The sequence below is a fragment of the Acomys minous genome, assembly GCF_964271855.1.
Source record: "Acomys minous genome assembly, chromosome: 5".
Taxonomy (NCBI): Eukaryota; Metazoa; Chordata; class Mammalia; order Rodentia; family Muridae; genus Acomys; species Acomys minous.
In genome coordinates, this window is record NC_140494.1 from 124,270,286 (window position 1) to 124,292,487 (window position 22,202).

The window sequence follows — 22,202 nt, forward strand, 5'->3', positions numbered from 1 at the left end:
AATGCTGATCTCTAGCCCCCAAGTAATTTTTTAAAAGTAATTCTTTATGAATAATTGGAGCTATTCTTTTTATAGAATTGTATTGGTCTTAGCTAGCATTACATTAAAATTTTTGGTAAGCGGGTGGTGGTAGCCAGTGACTTTAATCCCAGAACTCTGGAGGCAGAGACAGGGACCTTGATTGAGTTCAAGGCCAGCTTGGTCTACAGAGTGAGTTCCAGGACACTAGGGCCACGCAGAGAAACCCTGTCTCAAAAAAACAAAATAAATAAATAAACAAAATAATTTGGAAGCTGAGCATGGTGGCACACGTATATCTGTAATCTCAACACTTAGGGAGGCAGAACCAGGTGGCTATCTGAGTTCGAGGCCAGCCTTGTCTACAATATGAGTCTGGACAATCAAGGCTACACAGAGAAACCCTGTCTCAAAGAGCCAAAAGAAAAAAAATAATAATTTTGGAAGAGCTAGAGAGGTGGCTCAGTGGTTAAGAACACTAGCTGCTCTTCCAGAGGACCCAGGTTCAATTCCCAGCACCCACATGGCAGCTCACAGCTGTCTGTAACCTTAGTTCTAGGGAATACAGTGCCCTTTGCTGGCCTCATCAAGCACCAGACACATGTGGTGCACAGACAAGCATTCAGACAATGCACCATATACATAAAATGGAAATAAATTGAATTTTTAAAAAGTTAAACATTTTTCCATTTAGTTGTTTATTTAGTGTGTATGTGTACATGCCTCAGGGTATGTGTGGAGGTCAGAGAACAACTTGCTTTGCTCTGCTGTCTTATTCCACCATGTAGGTAGGACCCAGGCATTGCGTTGTTGGGCTTAGCAGCAGGAGCCTTTCTTTACCTGCTGAGCCATCTTACCATTCCTCATTACATGTTTTATAAGCAAGCTTACTTTTATTGGTAAAATTAATTTTTAAATGTTTAATGATATCTTCAAAATTGTGTTTACAAAAATTCAACAAGCCAGGCATAGTGGCACATGCCCTTAGTGCCAGTACCAAAGAGGCAGAAGCCAGGTGATCTCTGTGATTTCAAGGTCAGCCTGATCTACTAATTAGTGAGATCCAGACTAGCCAAGAGCTATAGTGAGACCCTGTTTCAAAAAAAAAAAAAAAAGTTCAACAGATAGTAATTGTTCCATTAAACAGTCTGGGCAGCAAACTTTTTGAAATGCTATTATGTCATCTTGGTGTGTAATACAGTATTTATTATCTATTACCTGTAGCTTTTCCATTCATTGTTTAAAAGAGTCTTTAATAGGGGTGAAGAGATGGCTCAGAGGTGAAGAGAACTGTCTGTTTTTCCAGAGGCCCTGAATTGAATTCCCAGCAACCACATGGTAGCTCACAACCATCTATATAATGAGATCTGATACCCTCTTCTGACCTGCAGACAGAATACTGTATATATAATAAATAGATCTTTTAAAAAAAAAGTCCTTAATTAGTTAAATCAATTGAAAGTATATTTTTTCTGGGATGTAGTTGTCACAATGTATATTTTAGTTAGAAATGCCTTTATCTTATAGGAAGAGTGCTGGAAAACAAATTTGTGTTTGTCAACCTGATAACTTACCTTAAATTGTTTACTTTTCTAGCAACAACCTTTACGGCCCAATTTAGTGGAAACTAGTTGTCCCAATATCCGGATGGATCCAAAATTATGCCCGGCTGACCCAGATTGGATAGCTTTCATTCACAGCAACGATATCTGGGTATCGAACCTGGTAACCAGGGAAGAGCGGAGGGTCACCTATGTGCACAGTGGTAAGGCGGGCTCTGCCACGGGCTTGGCTAACGTGTATTTGGAAAGCTAAATTTGCTTGTACTTGCATTTTGAAATTAAAGCAAGCTGGGTGGTCATTTTTAAGTGCAGGCATTTAAATTTTTCAGGGTGTAGAGAAGGCCAGAATACATGGCCTGTACCCCTTTAAATAATGCCACTTTTTCTTAGCCATCTTCTTTCTTTCTCTTTGTTTCTTTCTTTCTTTGTTTGTTTCCTTCTTTTCTTTCTTTCTTTCTCTCTTTCATTCTCTGTGTAGCCTTGGCTGTCCTGGACTTGCTTTGTAGGCCAGGCTGGACCTCTGCCTCTCGAGTGCTGGGATTAAAGGCGTGTGCCACCTCTCCCAGCCCCAAAACACTTCTTATTAAAGAAAATTACACATGATCAGAAACTGTCTGAAAACAACCTTCCTTTTTTAGAAAGCCTGTTTAGCTGCTGTTGAAATCGGAAAAGTGGAATGTAGAACCGCATGCATTGTGGAATTATTTAAATAGCTTTGATGGGTGACAAATGGAATCTAAGGCAAGAAGAAGACACGTTCATGCTGTCTCAAAAAACAAGAGCTGGACATAGTGACGCCTTTAATCCCACCCAGTACCTGGGAGGGAGAAGCAGGAAGATCTCTGAGTTCGAGGCCAGCCTGGTCTACAGAGCTACATAGTGAGACCCTGTCTTGAAAACAACAACAACAACAAAACCCAAAATTCCAAAAGGCAGAACTTGAATTTGTCATAAATTGATTGTTGGACTGAGTTCACATGGAAGAGGTGATTCTTCCTGTAGCTTCCCACCGTTTTCCCCACCCCACTCTTTCTGGCATTGTTGGGTCACTCACTGTACTAATCTCATTCTTATGTGCAGTTAGGGCTGCGATAGCTGTGTCTGTAAGGGACACAGGCAGACATTTTGTCATCTTATTATTGGTCATTCCCTAAACATAGTGTAACAAATGTTTACCTTGTCAACAGTGTAAGTAAGTAATCTCATTAAAGTCTACATGAGGATGCAGTTGGGTTCTACAGAAACACTGTGTTGTTTTATGTAGAGAGACAGGCATTTGCAGATTGTGGTATTTGAATAGGTTTATTTATTTATTTATTTATTTATTTTTGGTTTTTCGAGATAGGGTTTCTCTGTGTAGCCTTGGTGTTCTGGATTTGCTTTGTAGACCAGGCTAACCTCAAACTCACCAAGATCTGCCTGCCTCTGCCTCTTGAGTGCTGGGATTACAGGTGTGTGCCACCGTGCCTGGTTTGAATAAGATGTTAAGGGAGTCAACCTTTAGTGACTCTAAAGGAGAATTGTACCAATGGTACAGACTAATAAGGCGATGGTAGCTATCATGCAGTTAAATAAACTAATGGCAGCAAAAACAGAGTAAGTCAAATGTGGAGTGCTTTAGAGCACCAAGAGAGGCAGTGACCTGACCTCAAGTGATGTCTGTGCGTTGGCAGAGTGTGGCAGAAAGGAGACTGTGTGAGAAAGGTCTTATTCTGAAACATGCTATTGTCTTTGTGAGGTGCTGGAAGCACTCAGTTGTCCAGTGTTGGCGGGGTCGATGGAGGCGTCTTCAGCAGTTGAGCCAGAGGCTGTGGTTGTACTAGATATGAATGGTTTTGGGTATTATGGGCCAGGACACCAAAGCTTGCCAGCTGCCATCGCTGGAGTCATATGACCCAAGGTTAGAGGACAGCATGGAGGAAAAGAGGGTGGAATAGGAAAAAAAATTGTTGGAAAAGTACACAATTGGTGTTTCTTGAGTTTTCTTTAACACCAGGAAATGAGAAGAGTGTCCAGGGGCAGCAGAAATGTTGGGTGAGCCAGTTAACCAGTCTGTTGAAAACTGAGCCCTTTGTCGGGCATGGTTTCCAACACCTTTAATCCCAGCACTTGGGAGGTAGAGGCAGGCGGATCTATGTGAATTCAAGGCCAGCCTGGTGTACAGAGAGAGTCCACGACAGCCAAGGTTATACAGAGAAACCCTGTCTCAAAAAACAAAATAACAAAAAAGAAGAAAAAAAAAGAAAATTGAGCTATTTTTCATGCTATCAACAAATACTGAACAGTATGTACCCCTTGTATTTGAGACTGGGGCTGTATAGCTCTCACAAAACTGTCAGAAATAAGGCATTTTAAAGTCTTGTTTGTTTGTTTGTTTTTGTTTTTTTGAGACAGGCTGTCTTTCTCTTTGTAGCCCTGGTTGTCCCAGAACTCACTGTGTACAACAGACTGTCTTTGAACTCTAAAGATTTGTCTGCCTCTGCCTCCCAAGTATACTGATATTAAAGGTGTGCACTACCTTGGGAGGCAGAGGCAGGAGGATTGCTGTGAGTTCGAGGCCAGCCTGGTCTACAAAGCGAGTCCAGGACAGCCAAGGCTACACAGAGAAACTCTGTCTTGAAAATCAAAACAAAACAAAACAAAAGGTGTGCACCACTATGCCTGCCTTTCTTTCTTTTGTAAAATTGTTTTCCACAGAGAATTTTGTGAAGATTAGCAGAATTAAAAGTATAAAGTGCTGAAATTCTGGGGAATGTTATAGTTCTTTTTTTTCACTATACTTGTAGGTATGTGATATATTTATTATTTCTAGTATTAGTGTAGTTGTTAAGAGCACAGACAGAAAATACAGAATATAGAACCAGGCTATCTGAGTTTGAACGTTAGACCTACCATTCATTAATTCTGACATCATCAAATTAATTAACTTACCTCTTCATTTCTACATTTGTAGAAATTTGAACCAACTGAGCATCATCACAGGACTATCGGGAGGCCTAAAGGTTAACTTTTGGGTAGTGTTTAGAAAAGAGTGGCTGAATTGTCTGTCTATATATAAAGAGGTGGAGGAAGGGAGCACGGTCAGCCAGTGTGTTTGTCACAGTAGGTCAAACATTCAGGGTGCATGTGTGTCTATTCTCTATTCAATATGATGGAGAATTTTAAAAGTACTGGTTCCTGACTCCAGTTACCCTCTGCTAGAAAGACAAGATGATACCAGCTATCCAGCTAGTAAGTAACTTGTAGTAAGTAATGGAGATACAAACCAATGGTACCTGTCCTCACATCTAAAGGAGAGCAAAATAGAAAACAAAGTTGGAGGTATAGTTTACAGTACTTTAGGGAGCCAAGAAACCTAGCATTGATCTTGGCTCTTTTACTAATTCCACATTTCATAAAGTTCTGAATACATTGTTGTCATTAGCTTCGTGCTAAAAATCATTTGGTAGCAAACCCTGACCTGAACTGGCTTGAGAGTATTTATAAAGTTTGCCCTGCTCAGTGTGCCTTCCCTGCAGCTCGCTGCTGGAATGTTGGGGTGTAGGGTTACAGCTGCGGGTTGTGTCACATAATACGTCATAGATGCGTACTGTAGGAGTCTGAGTTCCAAATCCTGACTCCGTTTTGGTAAGGGAGCGTTGGTTCTTACTGCACAGTCTTTTCACACAGTGTAGAAGATAGAGGATCACAAATGGTAAACTGACGCTGGTGTGGTGGCGCACGCCTTTAATCCCAGTGCTCTGGGAGCAGAGGCAGGCAGCTCTTTGGGTTCAAGGACAGCCTGGTCTACAAAGTGAGTTCAGAGCAACCAGGGCTACGCAGAGAAACCCTGTCTTAAGAAACAAAAACAAAAAACAAAACAACCAACCAACCAAACAAACAAAAAATAAGAAAAGAAGAAAGAAAAAAATAAAAAGAAAGGAAGGAAGGAAGGGAAATCAAATCTTACCTGTGCTAGGCACAGTAGAATAATCCTGTAGTCCCAGCACTCAGGAGGCTGAAGCAGAATTCCTTGGAATTCAAGACTAGCCTTTTAAAAAGAAAATAAAATCATAATGATAATTCACTGCATACCAAATAAACAAGCAAAAATGAGAAAGATTGAGAACACCAACTGTTGGAACCTCCACACAGTTAGTAACAGTGTAAAACAATAGAAACGCATCCCCACAGAATTAACATACTCCAGACGCTCCACTCCTAGATGTCTGCTCAGAAGAAATGAAAGCACGTGTCTATGGAAATTATTGTGCAAGAATAAATGTCACGTCATCTTTATTCATAGTAACCAAAAGCAGCTCACATGTCAGCAGCAGAATGGATGAAAAAGGTCCACAGCATCACCCAACATGGTGGCCCCCGCCTTTATAACTCAGGACTCAGGAGGCTGAGGCAGGCGCCTCTCACATAGCAAGACCCTGTCTGTCTTAATTACTGTTCTGTTACTGTGATGGAACACCATGGCCAAGGCAGCTTATAAAAGGAGCATTTAATTGGGAGCTTGCTTACAGTTTCAAAGGGTTAGTCCATGACCATCATGGCGGGCATGCAGCTGGAGCAGTAGTTGAGAGCTCACCGCTGATCCACAAGTTGCAAGCAGAGAAAGACTGGGCCTGGTGTGGACTTTTAAAACCTCAAAGCCCACCCCCCAGTGATACACCTCCTCCAATAAGGCTTAGATTTGAATTCATTCTGTTTGGCTTCATAGTTGACCACTACCATCAGTTACCTGTCTTTAGAAGTGATGGAATCATTTTGCTTTGTCCTATTGTAAAGAAAAGAGTTTAAGGATAGTTCTGCCTTTTATGTTTGTCCAGAGCTAGCCAACATGGAAGACGATCCCAGATCGGCTGGAGTTGCTACCTTTGTTCTTCAAGAAGAATTTGATAGATATTCGGGCTATTGGTGGTGTCCACAAGCTGAAAGAAGTAAGTTCAAAGTAGTATGTTACAGATCACCTTAAGTATTAAAGGATTTGACTGGGAATCGGGTGAGTGCAGAGAGCTTAAAGCTGGGGCAGTAAGTAAAAATGTGATGAAGACTAAATCCTACTAGTAACTACTTAGAAAATACAGGCTATGTCTCCCCATTATTCCCAATTATTCTAGCAGAGATAATTACATTCTGCCTTGGTACCTAGGGTGCTTCTTGCTGGTTTTTCAGCTAAGAAGCAGTATTATAGCAAGATCCACACTAGTGATGTGCTGGCAAACACTGAGTAGCACTGGGTGGGAATGGCGCACATCTTTAGTCCCAGCCAACACTCAGGAGGCAGAGGCAGGCAGATCTCTGTGAGTTCAAGGCCAGCCTGGTCTATGAAACGAGTCTAGGACAGCCAAGGCTACACAGAGAAACCCTATCTCAAAAAACAAAAAAAAAAGATTGAATAGCATCTGCGTAAACAGATGAGTGTGTGAATGAGTGAGATGCTTAAAGCAGTGGCCAACACACTGTCTAACCACAGTTCAGCGAGAAATTAAATTACAGTCAGGTGTGGCCTAATGTAAAGTATGCATATGTTTTGTGGGCAAAGTTAGAAACAATTCATGAAGCAGTATTTCTTTCTTTCTTTCTTTCTTTTCTTCTTTTCCTTTCTTTCTTTCTCCCCCCCTCCCCCAAGGCAAGGTTTCTCTGTGTAGCCTTGGCTGCCCTAGACTCACTTTGTAGACCAGGCTGGCCTCAAACTCACAGCAATCCACCTGCCTCTGCCTCCCGAGTGCTGGGATTAAAGGCGTGCACCACCATGCCCAGCTGAAGCAGTATTTCTTAGGTGTTATTTACTTTGATACTTTTTTCTCTGCTTCGTTTTTTATTTTTTAAGATTTATTTACTCCTAATTTTATGTGTGTGAGTGTTTGCCTGCATGTGTATTCATGTGCCATCTGTGTGCCTGGGGCCTGCAAAGGCCAGAAGGGATCAGATCCTAGGAACTGAAGTTACAGATGGTTGTAAGCAGCTGCATAGGTGCATGGGACCTAGCTGAGTCCTCTGGAAGAGCAGCTGGTGCTCTTAAGTGCTGGCCAGGACCCATTAATAAATTTTTTGACATCACTATTGGTTTACAGCTAGCAGTCTGACCATTTCTTTATAGGGCAATGAAAAATACATATTTTAATCTTTGTCTTAGATTTGGACTTTTATTTTAAAATGTAGATGTTTTTCCATAATTATTCAGAACAAGATTTTCACATAAACCATTTAAAACATCTAGACTATTAGCATTTTATAGGAAATATTATGTTGTATTAAATCTCCTTCAACAAAACAATATATATATATATATATATTTGTTTGTTTTGAGACAGGGTTTCTCTGTGTAGCCTTGACTATCGTAGACTCACTTTGTAGATCAGGCTGGCCTTGAACTCACAGCAATCCGCCTGCCTCTGCAACAAAATATATTTTAAGGTATATAATGTCAAAATTCTTCAAAATGTTTCCCCTGTATATTTGTATATAGGTGTGTATATATGTTAACACACACATTTACATTTTTTCCCTCCCCCCAAAATAATCTTTAAGTCTAGTAGAAGAAACTTGGAGGTCACTAGAAGATGCTAAAGAATTTAGTTCTGTTGAATGATTTTCACTATCTTGTTCTGTGTAACTGTGTCAAAACATTTACATTTTAAAATAAAATGTCTGGGCTGGAGAGATGGCCCAGAGTGTTAAGTGCACTGACTGCTCCTCTGGAGGTCCTGAGTTCAATTCCCAGCAACCACATGGTGTCTCACAACCACCATCTATAATGTGATCTGATGCTCTCTTCTGGCCCGCAGGTATACATGCAGGCAGAGCACTGTATACATAAATAAATAAATAAATATTAAAAATAAAATAAAATGTCCCAATCTCTGATACATTTAAATAAAAATTTTCATGTTCTATTAGAGTGTTCAGACTTCTAGCTGTAAACCAGTAATAAGGCCTATGTATACACACAGACACACACACATACACCACAGTGAATAAGTAAGTGTAATTGAAAATTTTTGTTTTGAAGGCAGCACAGGCTGGGAGTGCAGCCCCATGCAGAGTGCTAGCCCAGCATGTTCAAGGACCCGGATTCAGCCCCTGTCACCACTAATTCATAATCGCGGTCTAATGCATAAATTATTTCTCTTACTGAAAAACCCAGTTTTAGAAGGAATTGTGAGTCAAGAGTATTCTGCAATAATTATTCTAAAATTCTAATACCTAAATTCCTTTTAAGCTCCTAGTGGAGGCAAAATTCTTAGAATTCTCTATGAAGAAAATGATGAGTCTGAGGTGGAGATCATTCATGTTACGTCCCCCATGCTGGAAACCAGGAGGGCAGACTCGTTCCGTTACCCTAAAACAGGTATCGTAGTCACTGTTGTTATTTATTCACTTCCTGCTCTGAGTGTGGTGGCCCATGCTTGCGGTCCTGTGCTTGGAAGCCTGTGGCAGCAGGGGGGTTGTCTGGGGTCCCAGGTCAGCCTAGACTGCAAGATGAGCCCTTGTCTCAAAACCAAAACTGCAGTCATTCCCATGTGTAGTCAGCTTGATCATCTATAGCTTTTGACAAGGTTGTTTGTTCACTGAGCACAGCCTTGGCATCCTTACTTGCTCTCAGAGGTGGGTGTGCCCGTAAAACTAGTAACTCAGGCTTAGGGGCTCGGCAGGAAGGTGTCCGTCCATGTCAGAGACTTTTATGTGGTTTTGTTCTTAATCAGTAGGTGAGGTTTTGTCCATTTTGCTGCTTGCAAACATTTCAACTACATAAATGGTAGACAAGTCCCCTGTGCTTTCATACTGACTCTAGGTTTCTTAGCCTCTTTCCTATTTGCTCCCATGTGAATCTGAGATAGGTTCTAAGATTTTTGCACAATAAAGCCCCAGCTGTATACAGCATCCCTAACTTAACTACAGTCTGAAGGTCATTGATCTGAAGCAGTTGGCTGGAGTAATTCTGGGCATTATTATTATTTATATTCTTTCTAAAGGCACAGCAAACCCAAAGGTCACTTTCAAGATGTCAGAGATACTTGTGGATGCTGAAGGAGCGGTAAGTGTGAGGCTCCGAACACTGCTGTGACGCACTTTTCTTCGTCTGCTTGCTGAACTTGCTGAGACATTTGTGGGTCATGATTGATAGTTGACCTTATCTTCTCCCTTGAAAGCACTCATGGTAGGCCCGAGGAGAGGGGTAGGTAAGGACCTGTGTTCAGTCCTGGAACCCCCATTAAAAAGCTGGCTGTTGTAGTGTGCTTGTAATCCCAGCACTGAGGCAGTGGAGACAGGCAGGCCCCAGGCTCTCTGGCCAGCTAGCTTAGGCTGCTTAGTGAACTCCAGGCCAATGAGAAACAGCGTCTCAAAAAAATAAATCTGAGGCGGGAACAAGTCTTCTGCCTCTGCACACATGCAGGCCCCACACAACCACATCTTTGTTCCTTGCAAATGGGTTTTGTTCTTTGCTTCTATCAATTTTTCAATCAGTGTAAAACAGTGCTTTACCTTCCATGATGGGTGGACCTCACATCTGTGGTGGATTGAATACCCATATTTCTCTTGTACTGCTGCTTTCCATTTGACATGATCACAAGATCAGTTAAAATGCAGATTTTAGAGGGGCTGGAGGGATGGCTCAGTGGTTAAAAGCATTTGCTGTTCTTGTGCAAGACCCAAATTCCATTCCCAGCACCCATGTCAGAAGGCTTGCCGCCATCTATGACTCCACCTCCAGAGGCTCTGATGTCATCTTCTGATTTCCTTGAGTACCTGCACTCATGTGCATGTACCCACATATAGACACGCACATACCTAAAAATAAATGTAAAAGCATACAAAACAAAACAAAACAAAAATTTTTTCTCTTTCAAGACCTTTTTAAAAATTATTATGGAGGCAGAGGTAGGAGAATCTCTGTGAGTTTGAGGCCAGCCTGGTCTACAAAGTGAGTCCAGGATAGCCAAGGCTACACAAAGAGACCCTGTCTTGAAAAAAAAATTAAAAATTAAAGATATAGCCTTATTGGGATATCATTTATGTACAATACAGTTCATTTGTTAAAGTTTAAAACTCAGTGACTTCCTATGTAGTCACAAGAGGTGGGACCCAGAGTCTATTTTAGAGCATTATCATTACTTCATAGAGAAACACCTCACCCTCCAGCTATCGTCCCCCAGGTCTCAGCAGCCACTGTAGACGTGCCTGTTGTGGGCATTCACATGAACACAATCATACAATATATTGCCTGGTGTCTTAGTTTAATGTTTTCAAAGTCCATCTATTTATCTATTTGCATCATGCATTGGTGTGTGTGTGTGTGTGTGTGTGTGTGTGTGTGTGTGTGTGTGTGTGTTGCTAAAGAGATCTAACTCAGGCCTCAGTGGTGCCACCATTCTACTAATGAGCTACAGCTCTAGCCTGTGTAGAGCTGTTTTTATTTATTTTTATTGTGTATGTGCTAGGGGTGGGGGCAGTAAATGCAAATGCTTGGAACCCAAATGTCAAGTATTTTTTGTGATCAGTCTTCACTTCGTTTTTTTGTTTGTTTGTTTGTTTGTTTTGTTGTTGTTGTTGTTGTTTTTCCAAGGCAGGGTCTCTCTGTGTAGCCTTGGCTGTCCTGAACTTGCTTTGTAGACTAGACTGGCCTAAAAGTCACGGCGATCTGCCTGGCTCTGCCTCCAGAGTGCTGGAACTAAAGGCGTGTGCCACCATGCCTGGCTTTCACTTTGCTTTGTTGTTGTTTATCTTTAAAATATTTTTTGTGTATGGGTGTTTTGATTGAATCCTTGCCTGTGTACCACATGTGTGCCTGGTGGCTAGAAGAGGGTATTAGGTCCTGTGGAGTTACAGAGAGTAAGAACCACATGGGTGCTGGGAATTGAACCCAGATCCTCTGGGAGAGCAGCCAGTTTTCTTCACCATTAAGCCCTCTCTCCAGCCTTCACTTTAGTTTTTGAGATAGAGTCTCTCACTGCACCTGAAACTCATTGATTGGCTAGACTGGATGACCAGCCAGCAAGCCTCAGGTTCCTCCTGTTGTTTCCCCCACGCAGAGACACACAGTGCCACCCTGCCTGCTGTTCACACGGGGACTGGAGGCCAAACTCAGGGCTTCATGCTTGTCAGGCACAGACAAAGCAACTGAGCCATCTCCCCGTCCCCTTCATCTCTGAATCTTTTTATTGCTGAGTATTATTTCTTTGTGTGGTATACCACATTTTATTTATCTATTCATCAGTGATGGGTATTTGGGTTGTTCATTCTTTTTGCTCTTAAAATGAAAGCTGTCAAGCCGGGCGTGGTGGCGTACGCCTTTAATCCCAGCACTCGGGAGGCAGAGGCAGGCGGATCACTGTGAGTTCAAGGCCAGCTACAAAGTGAGTCGAGGACAGCCAGGGATACACAGGGAAACCCTGTCTAGAAAAACAAACAAACAAAAACAAAGACAACAAAAGGGAAAGCTGTCACGAAGATAGACAGTGACACATGCCTGTTACCCCAGCAGTGCCTGTATGCAGGAGGCTGAGGCAGGAACATCAAAAGTTTGGGGCCAGCTTGGGCTTTATAGTGGGACTGTGTCTCTTGAAACAGTAAAAAGGAGGGATTAGAGAGAGGCTGCTGTGTGTGTGTGCGCCTGTGTGCAAGTATTTTTGAAAGCTTATGGCTTTGTTTCTCTGGGGTATACTTGGGACAGTGGTTGGCCATGTGATAATGCTCTATTTAACCCTTTGTGGAGCTGCCAAGCTGCTTTGAAAATTGTACTCCACCAGCAGTATATGAGGGTTTCAGTTACTCCACATCATCTTTACACCTGTAATTGTCCCTGCTGTTTGTCCCAGCCATCCATTTAGAGGCCATAGCTCACTGTGATTCAGTTTACATCTCCCTGTGACCACTTGTCTTTGAAGGACTGTCTATTCAGACCCTTTGACTATTTTTTTCAATTGACTTATTTTTTGAGTTGTACTTATAAAACTTCTAAAGGAAAAAAATGTTTGCCACCAAGTCCATTTTATTAATATATTACACAAATATATTTTAAGCTAAGGTAGGGATTTAAGGACTGTTACTTCTCCTAGATTCTAGACCTAGAGTGAGTGAAAACTTGAGCCTGTCATTTATTATCAAGGCTTTGTTAGCATAAACCCTATGGAAGACTTTGAAATCATGTTGTCAGTGCTCGTCCTAGGATTTTTCTGGGTATAGAAAGCACCAGCTCAGGAAACCTCCAACTGACTGCTGTTTTACTGTCCACTTCATGCCCTTTTAAGTACCCTGTCTGAAAAGATGCTGATATAAGTAGACTAGTGAGCACATTATTTTCTCTGTCTTCTATAACTGTTTTCCATTTTCTTCTCACTAGATTATAGATGTCATAGATAAAGAACTGGTTCAACCTTTTGAGATTCTGTTCGAAGGAGTTGAATATATTGCCAGAGCTGGATGGACTCCAGAGGGAAAATAGTGCGTATGTTAAATTGTCACTTCATTACAACCAATTTAGGATCCAGAGCTTTAGAAAGTCAGTGCTGTAGGATTTACCTTCCCATGTAAATTGGCATTGCTCTTTCCGCTCAGACCTTTCCCTGAACCCTGTGAACTTGCAGGCTTGCAGTCCTGTAAGCATAAAACACATATATTGTGATTATAGGGATAATTGTTGTATGTGGTGGCCCACACCTTCAATCATAGCTCTCAGCAAGCAGATCTCTGTGAGTTTAAGGCCATCCTGATCTCCATGGTGAGTTCCAGGCCAGCCAGGGGACACATAGTGAGATCCTATCTTTAAAAAAAAAGAAAGAAAGAAAGAAAGAAAGAAAGAAAGAAAGAAAGAAAAAAAGCTGGCCGTGGTGGTGCACACCTTTAATCCCAGCACTTGGGAGGCAGAGGCAGGCAGATCACTGTGAGTTTGAGGCCAGCCTGGTCTACAAAGTGAGTCCAGGACAGCCAAGGCTACACAGAGAAACCCTGTCTTGAAAAACAAAACTAATAGTAGTAGCAGTAGCAGTAATAATAATAATAATAATAATAATAATAATAATAATAATAATAATAATAATAATAATAATAATACTGATAGGTACTAAGGGAGATCAGAAGATTATTCATTTTCCGAGAGCTTGTTTTATTCCTGATTTCTCATTCCTTTGAACAGTGCCTGGTCCATCCTTCTAGATCGTTCCCAGACTCACCTACAGATCGTTCTCATTTCCCCTGAGTTATTCATCCCAGTAGAAGATGATGCCATGGACAGACAGAGACTCATCGAGTCAGTTCCTGACTCTGTGACACCACTGATCATCTATGAAGAAACAACAGACATCTGGATAAACGTATGCATTGCTGTTTCCTGAACTTGGCTGCATGTTTCCTCAGTATACTCAGGCAGATGATGTTCTATAGCAAGCTAGCAGGATGCATCCTTAAGTTGAAAGGACCGTGAACATTTTGAGCTGGGATGATGGTTCTAGAATGGAGTAGTGTGCGGCCTAAGTAGAAGTAGAAGTGACAGCTCAGAAATGACCACAGATGTGGCTCTGCGCACAGCAGGTAGTGGGCCCACGGCCCCAGCTCCAGCTCCGGTGCTTCTGAGAGGACTTTGAAGAGCTGTCTCTAGAAACTCCCTTTTAAGTTAGCAAACCATACCAAATATACTAGTTTTTAACTGAGTTTAAATTTTCCATTTTAACATAAAAATTAGATATAAAATGAAAGCATTCTCTGTGTGTCTGTCTGAAGTTGAGAGTGAGCTTCCTGTGATTCACCCAAAACAGATGAACATCTGTTTCCCTTCAAGTGTTAGAATACTTCTCTTTGGAAAACCAAAGTAAAGCATGTTATTCTCCGTGCTCGGATAGTAAGATTTATACTGTTACATAAACTTTATGTGCTTCAGAGATTAAGGAGACGGAAAGCAGCAGCTCGGACATGTTGTTCTTTTTGCTTTCTTCCATTGGGAAATGTTGACTTCTCAGTGTGTGAAATCAATGTCTACAGTAAAACAAATGGAAAAGCCCAGGCAAAACCTGTTGTTGTTAAGTGTACCGTATATTCCACACTAAGCACTGCCTATATTTAAAGTAACCCTTTCTTCTCTCATTTGGTTATCTATTCAGTATGTTTATTAATGCATATAGTAAATTAAGCTATTCATTTTGCAGATCCACGATATTTTTCATGTTTTTCCTCAAACTCATGAAGATGAAATTGAGTTTATTTTTGCCTCTGAATGCAAAACAGGTTTTCGGCATTTGTATAAAATCACATCCACTTTGAAGGAGAGCAAATACAAGCGATCCAGTGGTGGACTGCCTGCCCCAAGTAAGAAGCCTCACTTACTGTGTATGCATTTGATGCCTTTATAGTTCATCTGTTTTACATATTGCATCCCAGAGCAAGCATGTGCACGTCGGAGGACAGCTCGTGTCATAGTTCTGTCCCTCTACTGTATGATTTCCAGGGTCAAACTCAGGGCAACAGACCTAGTGTCAGAGCTGTCTCAGGACCATAATGTCTTTTTTGTAATCTTTATAAGCATCAGGACTTGTGTCAGTAAAACTTAATAACTATATTAGCTGAAGCACAAGTCTCGGCACATGAAAAAAAGAGCGAGTTTTCAATGAAGACACAATAAGCTATTAATAACGGGTAATCACTGAGTTATTGGAATACCTGTTTTTTTTTTTTTAATGACACAATTTTTTGATTTTTTTCGAGACAGGGTTTCTCTGTGTAGCCTTGGCTGTCCTGGACTTGCTTTGTAGGCCAGGCTGGCCTGGAACTCATAGTGATGGTCCACCTGCCTCTGCCTCCCGAGTGCTGGGATTAAATGTATGCGCCACCACGCCCAGCTGGAATACCTGTTTTTAAGATATGTTTGCCTTCATTAGAGTTCTTTGCTGTTTTGTTTGTTTGTTTGAGACCAGGTTTCTCTGTGTAGCCCGGTTTGTCCTAGACTCACTTTGTAAACCAAGCTGGCCTCAAACTCACAGCGATCTGCCCGCCTCCGCCTCTGCTGGGATTATGGGCGTGTGCCACCGCATATCCCGTGTTCCCTGGTGGAGACCTGGGTGGCAGAGTGGCACTGCTACAACCACGCGTGGTCTCCTTGGGTACAGCTGCAGGAAGTGCAGTGGCGCAGTGACTCGTATACTCTATAGCAAACTAGTGGTAAGGGCTACACTTTTTATATCCTAGGAGCAATATGCAAGGGGTCTTGGTTTGCTTATCTAGGTTTAGAGGGCATGCTTAATTTATTTAATTTCTACATGTATGAACGTTTTGCCTCTATGTATGCCTGTGTACCACATGCAGGCCTGGCGCCTGTAAAAGGCAGAAGAGGGCTTAGATACTCTGGAGCTGACGGTTCAGATGATTGTGAGCTGCCACATAGGTTCTGGGGAGCAAACCTGGGCCTCTGCAAGGACACTCCTCACTGCTCACTGCCGAGCTCTCTCTCCAGCCCCCAGATTTTTTTTTTCTTTTTTTAAGACAGGATTTTCATTCCAGGGTATGGTGGCAAATGCCTTTAATGCCAAACTTGGGAGGCAGAGGCAGGTGTGTCTCTGTGAGTTCGAGGCCAGCCTGGTCTACAAAGTGATTCCAGGACAGCTAAGGCTACACAGAGAAACTCTGTCTCGAGAAACCAAAAAAATAAAATAAAATAAAAGACAAGATTTTCTCTTTCTTACTCTGTAGTTCAGGCTTCCTTCCAATTCTTTACAATCCTGTCTCAGCCTCCCATGTGCTGAGATTACAGGTGTATGCCACTATACCTAGCTCAAGTTTTATTTCTTTATATCCTTGACAATACTTGTTATTTTCTGTTTTCTTGCTTTCATGTGTGTATGTTTTATTGGGTTTTGTTGTTGTGAGTTTATTTTATTTATCTTAGTTTTTTTCTTTTTTAAGATTTATTTATTATTATGTATACAATGTTCTGTCTGCATGTACACCTGCAGGCCAAAAGAGGGCATCAGATCATATTATAGATGGTTGTGAGCCACCATGTGGTTGCTGGGAATTGAACTCAGGACCTCTGGAAGAGCAGTCAGTGCTCTTAACCTCTGAGCCATCTCTCCAGCCCCTATCTTAGTTTTCTAAAGACAGGATCTCACTATGTAGCCCTGGCTGTCCTGGAACTCACTCTCTAGACCAGGCTGGCCTTGAACTCACTGAGATGCACCTGCTTCTGCCTCCCGAGTTCTAGGATTAAAGGTGTGCGTTATTATACTGTTTATTTTTTATTATAAAATACTATTTATTTTATTTTAGTTTTTGTTTTTAGGTTTTTGAGTTTGGGGAGGGGGGTTGTGTGCATTTTTTTGGTTTGTTTTCTGTTGTTTGTTTATTTGTTTTTTGAGACAGTGTTTCTCTATGTAGCACTGGTTGTCCTGAACTCACTTTGTAGACCAGGCTGACCTCGAACTCACAGAGATCTGCCTGCCTCTGCCTCCCAAGTACTGGGTTTAAAGGCGTGCGCCACCGCTGCCCAGAGTGGGTTTATTTTTTAATAGCCACTCCAATAGATGTAAAGTAGTATCTTCCATTTCGGTTCTTTCTTTTATACACATACGTACTGTACTGGAGGTTGAACATAAGACTTTGTCACTGAGTTACATCCCTGCCTGTCTTGGGTTTTAGTTTGAGACAGGCTGAGAAGACTGAGTAGCTAGCATCACACGTGGGCACCGAGCTCAGCCTGAAGAGGCATGTCATACTATATAGGACTATGCACTTTCCTTTAAAGCTAGGCAAGGTCTTATATATTCCAAACAGGGAATTTCTTTCCATGGGCATCAGTTTAGCTTAGCTGTGGACTTAAAATTGCCTTACTAGTTCCTCTGTTGCTCAGGAGCAGGTTCACTCAAGATAAAGAACGAATAAAGAACAATACTTTTAAAGCAATAAGGTATCTAAAATGTGTTATTACTCAGTCAATATCAACATCAGAATGAGATCCCTGCTCCCATCAGCACCTGTTTTCCCATGTTGCTTGGATATATTATATATATATACACATATATATGTGTATATATATGTATGAATGTATCATATATACATAATATTTTTTTTACTTGCTCCATCTCAGTTTTTATACTTTGAAATTATGTTCACTTGGGGATTTTGAGGGGGTTTGTTTGTTTGTTTTTGTTTTGTTGGTTTTTTGAGACACGGTTTCTCTGTGTAGCCATGGCCGACTTGGATTTGCTTTGTAGACCATGCTGGCCTCTAACTTACAGAGATCCCCCTGCCTCTGCATCCCAGGTGCTGTTCACTTGATTTTTCTTTTTCTGTCTTGTCTTCTCCCTTTCATGGCTATGTGAAACTCTGGTTGCTCTGTAGAGACATGTTACATACGCTTCATTTCCTGTTCATAAAATAGCAAGCTGCATTCTATATCTCAGAAAAAAATTAAACTGGTTCCTTAACTCAGCATCCTTAGCTGTGACTCTGTACAGCTAGAGATCTAGGCAGCTGGAGGAGAGCAGTGAGTTCTCGTCTTCAGTCTCTTCCTGTGAGGAGACCCCATCCAGACAGGCTTCCATGCAGCACGTGCTGCATTTGATATTAGTGTGCTTAAAAACAGCCAACTTATTTTTTGGCAAATGAAAAAGAATTGCATTACAATTTTTCTTCTTTGCTTTTAAAGTGGTTTGTTAAATGTATTGAACTAATGTCTTGTCAGCTTAGTAAACCGCCATGTTGGATCACTATCCAAGAAGGCCGGGCCTTCCTCTCTGGCTTTACCATAAGAATCTATTTTGAGCTGATGTGGTGACACGCTCCTTTGATTCCAGAACTCAGGAGGCAGGAGCACGTGCATCACTTTGAGTTCTGGAACAGTAGGTCTATGTAGCCAATTCCAGGCCATCCAGGGGTACCTAGTGAAACCCTGTCTCAATCTGCGTTTTGCTCTCTGGAGTCAGAGGCAGGCAGACTCTGTGAGTTCCAGGACAGCAAGACTCCACAGAGAAACCCTGTCTTGAAAAACAAACAAACAAATGAAAAGGATCTATTGTCCTAGTTTCATGATTTCTGCATGAGCTGTTTGTCTGTTAGTTTTGGGTTTTGTTGTTGTTGTTGTTGTTGTTGTTGTTTTCATTATTCATGAATATTTTTAAAACTCCTAACTTGGATTTGTCATTGGGTTTCTTATTTGTTTGAGACGGGTCTTACTGTGTATCCCTGGCTGTCCTGGAACTCACTATGAAGACCAGGATGGCCTCGAACTCAGAGACCCCCCTGCCCCTGCCTCTCAAGGGGCAGCAGTAAGGGTGTCTGTGCCCGGCCTAGCTCAGGTTCTTAGCTGTGATTTTTAGTAACCATTTGAAACAGCTCAATTCAGTGCAACATTGTCAACCATTGCACTTCTCTAGCTCCAAAACAGCTTCAGTAGCACAGACCCAGCAGTGACGATTTTGTTTTTGCTTTTGTTTTATTGCAGCTTTTTGGGAAAGACAGTTTAGAAATCTTTTCTACATTGTTTCATTTGCTTATGATCTGGAATAAAGTACTGAATTTTGATTGTATTCCTCTTCAGGTGATTTCAAGTGTCCTATCAAAGAGGAAATAGTGATCACCAGTGGTGAATGGGAAGTTCTTGGCCGTCATGGATCCAATGTACGTCTCTTTATCTTACTGATATGTTTGGTCAGCCTCTTCCCTGTGTGTGCAGTGCAGAACAAAAGGAATAATGCAGTGTTTTATAATATTCACTCAGGGCCTAGAGGAATGCAAGTTGTCACAAAGGGAAGTCTTAGTTTAACCAAAATGTGGTGATGCACACCTTTACTTCCAGTATTTGGGAGACAGACGCAGGTGAATCTCTGAGGTTTAGGGCAGCCTGGTCTGCATAGCAAGTTTCTGGACACCCAGAGCTATCTAGTAAGACCCTGTCTTTACATTTTTAAATTTTAAATTATAAAGCTCACCTGTTTGATGGCTGTAGTCATAAGATATATTGTAGTTACTAAAGACTGCCATTTTCAATTATTTTATTATGTTTTTTGTGTGGGGGTGTTTTGACTGCATGCATGTCTGTACCACATGCGTGCCGGGTGCCTGGGGAGGCCAGAGGAGGGCATCAGATCCCCTGGAACTAGAGGCAGAAACAGCTCCGAGCTCCATGCTCTTCTTGTGTTTAAGCACTGAGCCATCATTCCAGCCCAAGATTACCATTTTCAAATATATTATTGCCATTTAGTGAGGAAACAGTTTGTATGTTTAGGGCTTAACAAAGTTGTGAGTTAGCAAATAACCTGAAAAATGCTTTTTAGACATGATAGACTGTTAATATTTTTACATTGGAAATTGTATTTAGCATGTCTGAGATAGAAATTTTGTTTCATCCACCTGTTTATCTTATCTCACAGATTTAACCTTATTTTTACAAAATGTTTATTTATTTATTGTATATGAATGCTTTATCTGCAGAAGAGGGCATCAGATCACATTATAGATGGTTTTGAACCACCATGTGGTTGCTGGGAATTGAACTCAGAACCTTTGGAAGAGCAGTCATTGCACTTAACCTCTGACCTATCTCTCCAGCCCCACTTTTTTTTTTTTTTTTTTAATTCCAGGAATTGTAGTAGTTGGAGTTAAGAGCTACTAGATGATACTGACATAAAACCCAAATTTGTATGAGCAGAAGAATTATTTGGGCAACCTAAATGACTCTCCTGTTCGCCCTGTGTGCATCAGTTTTTCATGTCACTCTAATTTTTGTGACCTGTTTGTTCCTCTCAAATCCTTCCTCTTTTCCTCTATATGTTTGCTCTGCTTTTTTGTCTTTATGTTGCCTTTTACCTCCTCAGCTTTTACGAGTCACTGTCCCACTCAGCCTTCTCACAGCAACAACTGAGTCAAGCCTTCAGGCCTGAGCTCGGGTTACTCTTTCTGTTTCAGTGATACTCAAAGTGAGGTCCCAACCAAGAGTGGAGCATGCAGATCGCATGGGGCCATGTTAGAAGTGCAGATTTAGCTCAACCCAGTCCTTCCAAGAAACTGGGTGTAGGACCCAGCAATCAACCTGTCCAATGTCCCTAGAAAGTCTAACCCTACTGAATATAAGTGCTTACATGAAACAGAAAAGATCCATGCAGATGGGCATGAGGACAGAGTAGGAAGGCCTGAGTCCCCACCGCGTCTGTGGTAAAATCAGCCTGACCTTCTGGAGAGCTAACACATGCCTGTGAGGATTCTTTTTTTTTTGGGGGGGGGGGAGATTCTTGAATGTTGGTTGCCTATGGCAACTGTATTTATTTAGGAATGGATGCATCTACTTTACAAAGCTAATAATGAAGGGCGTGTGGGAGTACGTGTGAGAGAAGGGCATTTAAAATGCTTTTAGAAATCTCCTATATCTCTATAAAACATTTTAAATTCTAATAGATTATCAGTAGGCTAATAGAAAAATGAAAGAAAACCACTGATTTAGATTGGTAATTTGGGGAGGTTTTTAGTGAATTCAGTTCCAAATTGTCCAGATCTTATCCAGTGTCGGTACTTACAATAAATCTTGCCCTTACCTACTTATAATCTACAGTGTGGCTCAGGCTGCTTGGTTCCAGTTATTTTTCAACCCGATAGATAAAATGCTTTTGCAAATATGTAGGAAAGATCTAAAAAAGCACTAAACTAACCTTGCGCTGACTTCAGAGAGAAATAAAGTTAATCCCTTCCAAGCGGGCACTGGGTATAATGTAGGGTATTTCCCCCGAGGGATATTCTATAAGGAAATAGTTGTCTTATTGTAAGGAAAATACACAGCACAGTCGATCAGGACATTATCCCAAAAGTATGTAACTCAGCCCTTTACTTTCTGCATAAGATCTGGTTTTAGCCATAAGCAAAACTGGCTCACATTATCATTAGTAGCAAAATAAAGACAAAAGTAGCCAAGTCAGAGGACTCGGGAGATTGTGTACAAGATCTGTGTCACTGGCCTCGTCAGAAGTGTGCCAGTATTGATTTGTGCTGTGATTTTTGCAGATCTGGGTTGATGAAGCCAGAAAGCTGGTGTACTTTGAAGGCACCAAAGACTCTCCTTTGGAGCATCACCTGTATGTGACCAGTTACACAAACCCTGGCGAAGTGGTGAGGCTGACTGACCGCGGCTACTCGCACTCCTGCTGCCTCAGCCGGGTACTGTGTCCCAGCTGCGAGGGATCCTGTCACAGCAAAGCCTGTGTTCACATAACATTCCTTTTGAGTAATGTGAAAATTGGTGGCATTGGCCCACAGAAGCCTTGTCTAGGAAAAGCATGTGTGTGTACATCAGTTGTCAAAGTCTCACTGTCCTATTGCCCCAGCATTGGGGTGTGTAAGTACAGGTAGCCTTCCTTGCTTTGCCTGAAAGCAGCTGTTGTCTGTCTTTTCTTTAGCATTGTGACTTCTTTATAAGTAAGTACAGCAACCAGAAGAACCCACACTGTGTGTCCCTCTACAAACTCTCCAGTCCTGAAGATGACCCCGTTCGTAAAACAAAGGAGTTTTGGGCCACCATTTTGGATTCAGCAGGTACCCCTTCCCTTGAACCCGGGCTTAACTAGGATTGGTACCACAGTGTTCTGTGCCACTGTCCTGTGTCCGTGTCTCCTGAGCTGTCCTCCCATTGCTCCGTCCTGCCTGCCCCGGACCTGCTGG

At 41.7% G+C, this 22,202-nt stretch overlaps 1 protein-coding gene across 5 annotated transcripts in view; it reads left to right on the forward strand.

Moving 5' to 3' along the window:
* Window positions 1-22,202, forward strand: part of DPP8 (dipeptidyl peptidase 8) — a 48,443-nt gene that overhangs the window by 9,560 nt on the left and 16,681 nt on the right. For all 5 annotated transcript variants that reach the window (XM_084783876.1, XM_084783878.1, XM_084783877.1 and 2 more), the window contains exons 6-15: window positions 1,615-1,783; window positions 6,398-6,508; window positions 8,794-8,922; window positions 9,548-9,609; window positions 12,916-13,016; window positions 13,708-13,885; window positions 14,714-14,873; window positions 19,096-19,175; window positions 21,549-21,701; window positions 21,941-22,076. In XM_084783876.1, the coding sequence (XP_084640002.1) occupies window positions 1,615-1,783; window positions 6,398-6,508; window positions 8,794-8,922; window positions 9,548-9,609; window positions 12,916-13,016; window positions 13,708-13,885; window positions 14,714-14,873; window positions 19,096-19,175; window positions 21,549-21,701; window positions 21,941-22,076 (1,279 nt within the window). The remainder of the gene's footprint in view (window positions 1-1,614; window positions 1,784-6,397; window positions 6,509-8,793; window positions 8,923-9,547; window positions 9,610-12,915; window positions 13,017-13,707; window positions 13,886-14,713; window positions 14,874-19,095; window positions 19,176-21,548; window positions 21,702-21,940; window positions 22,077-22,202) is intronic.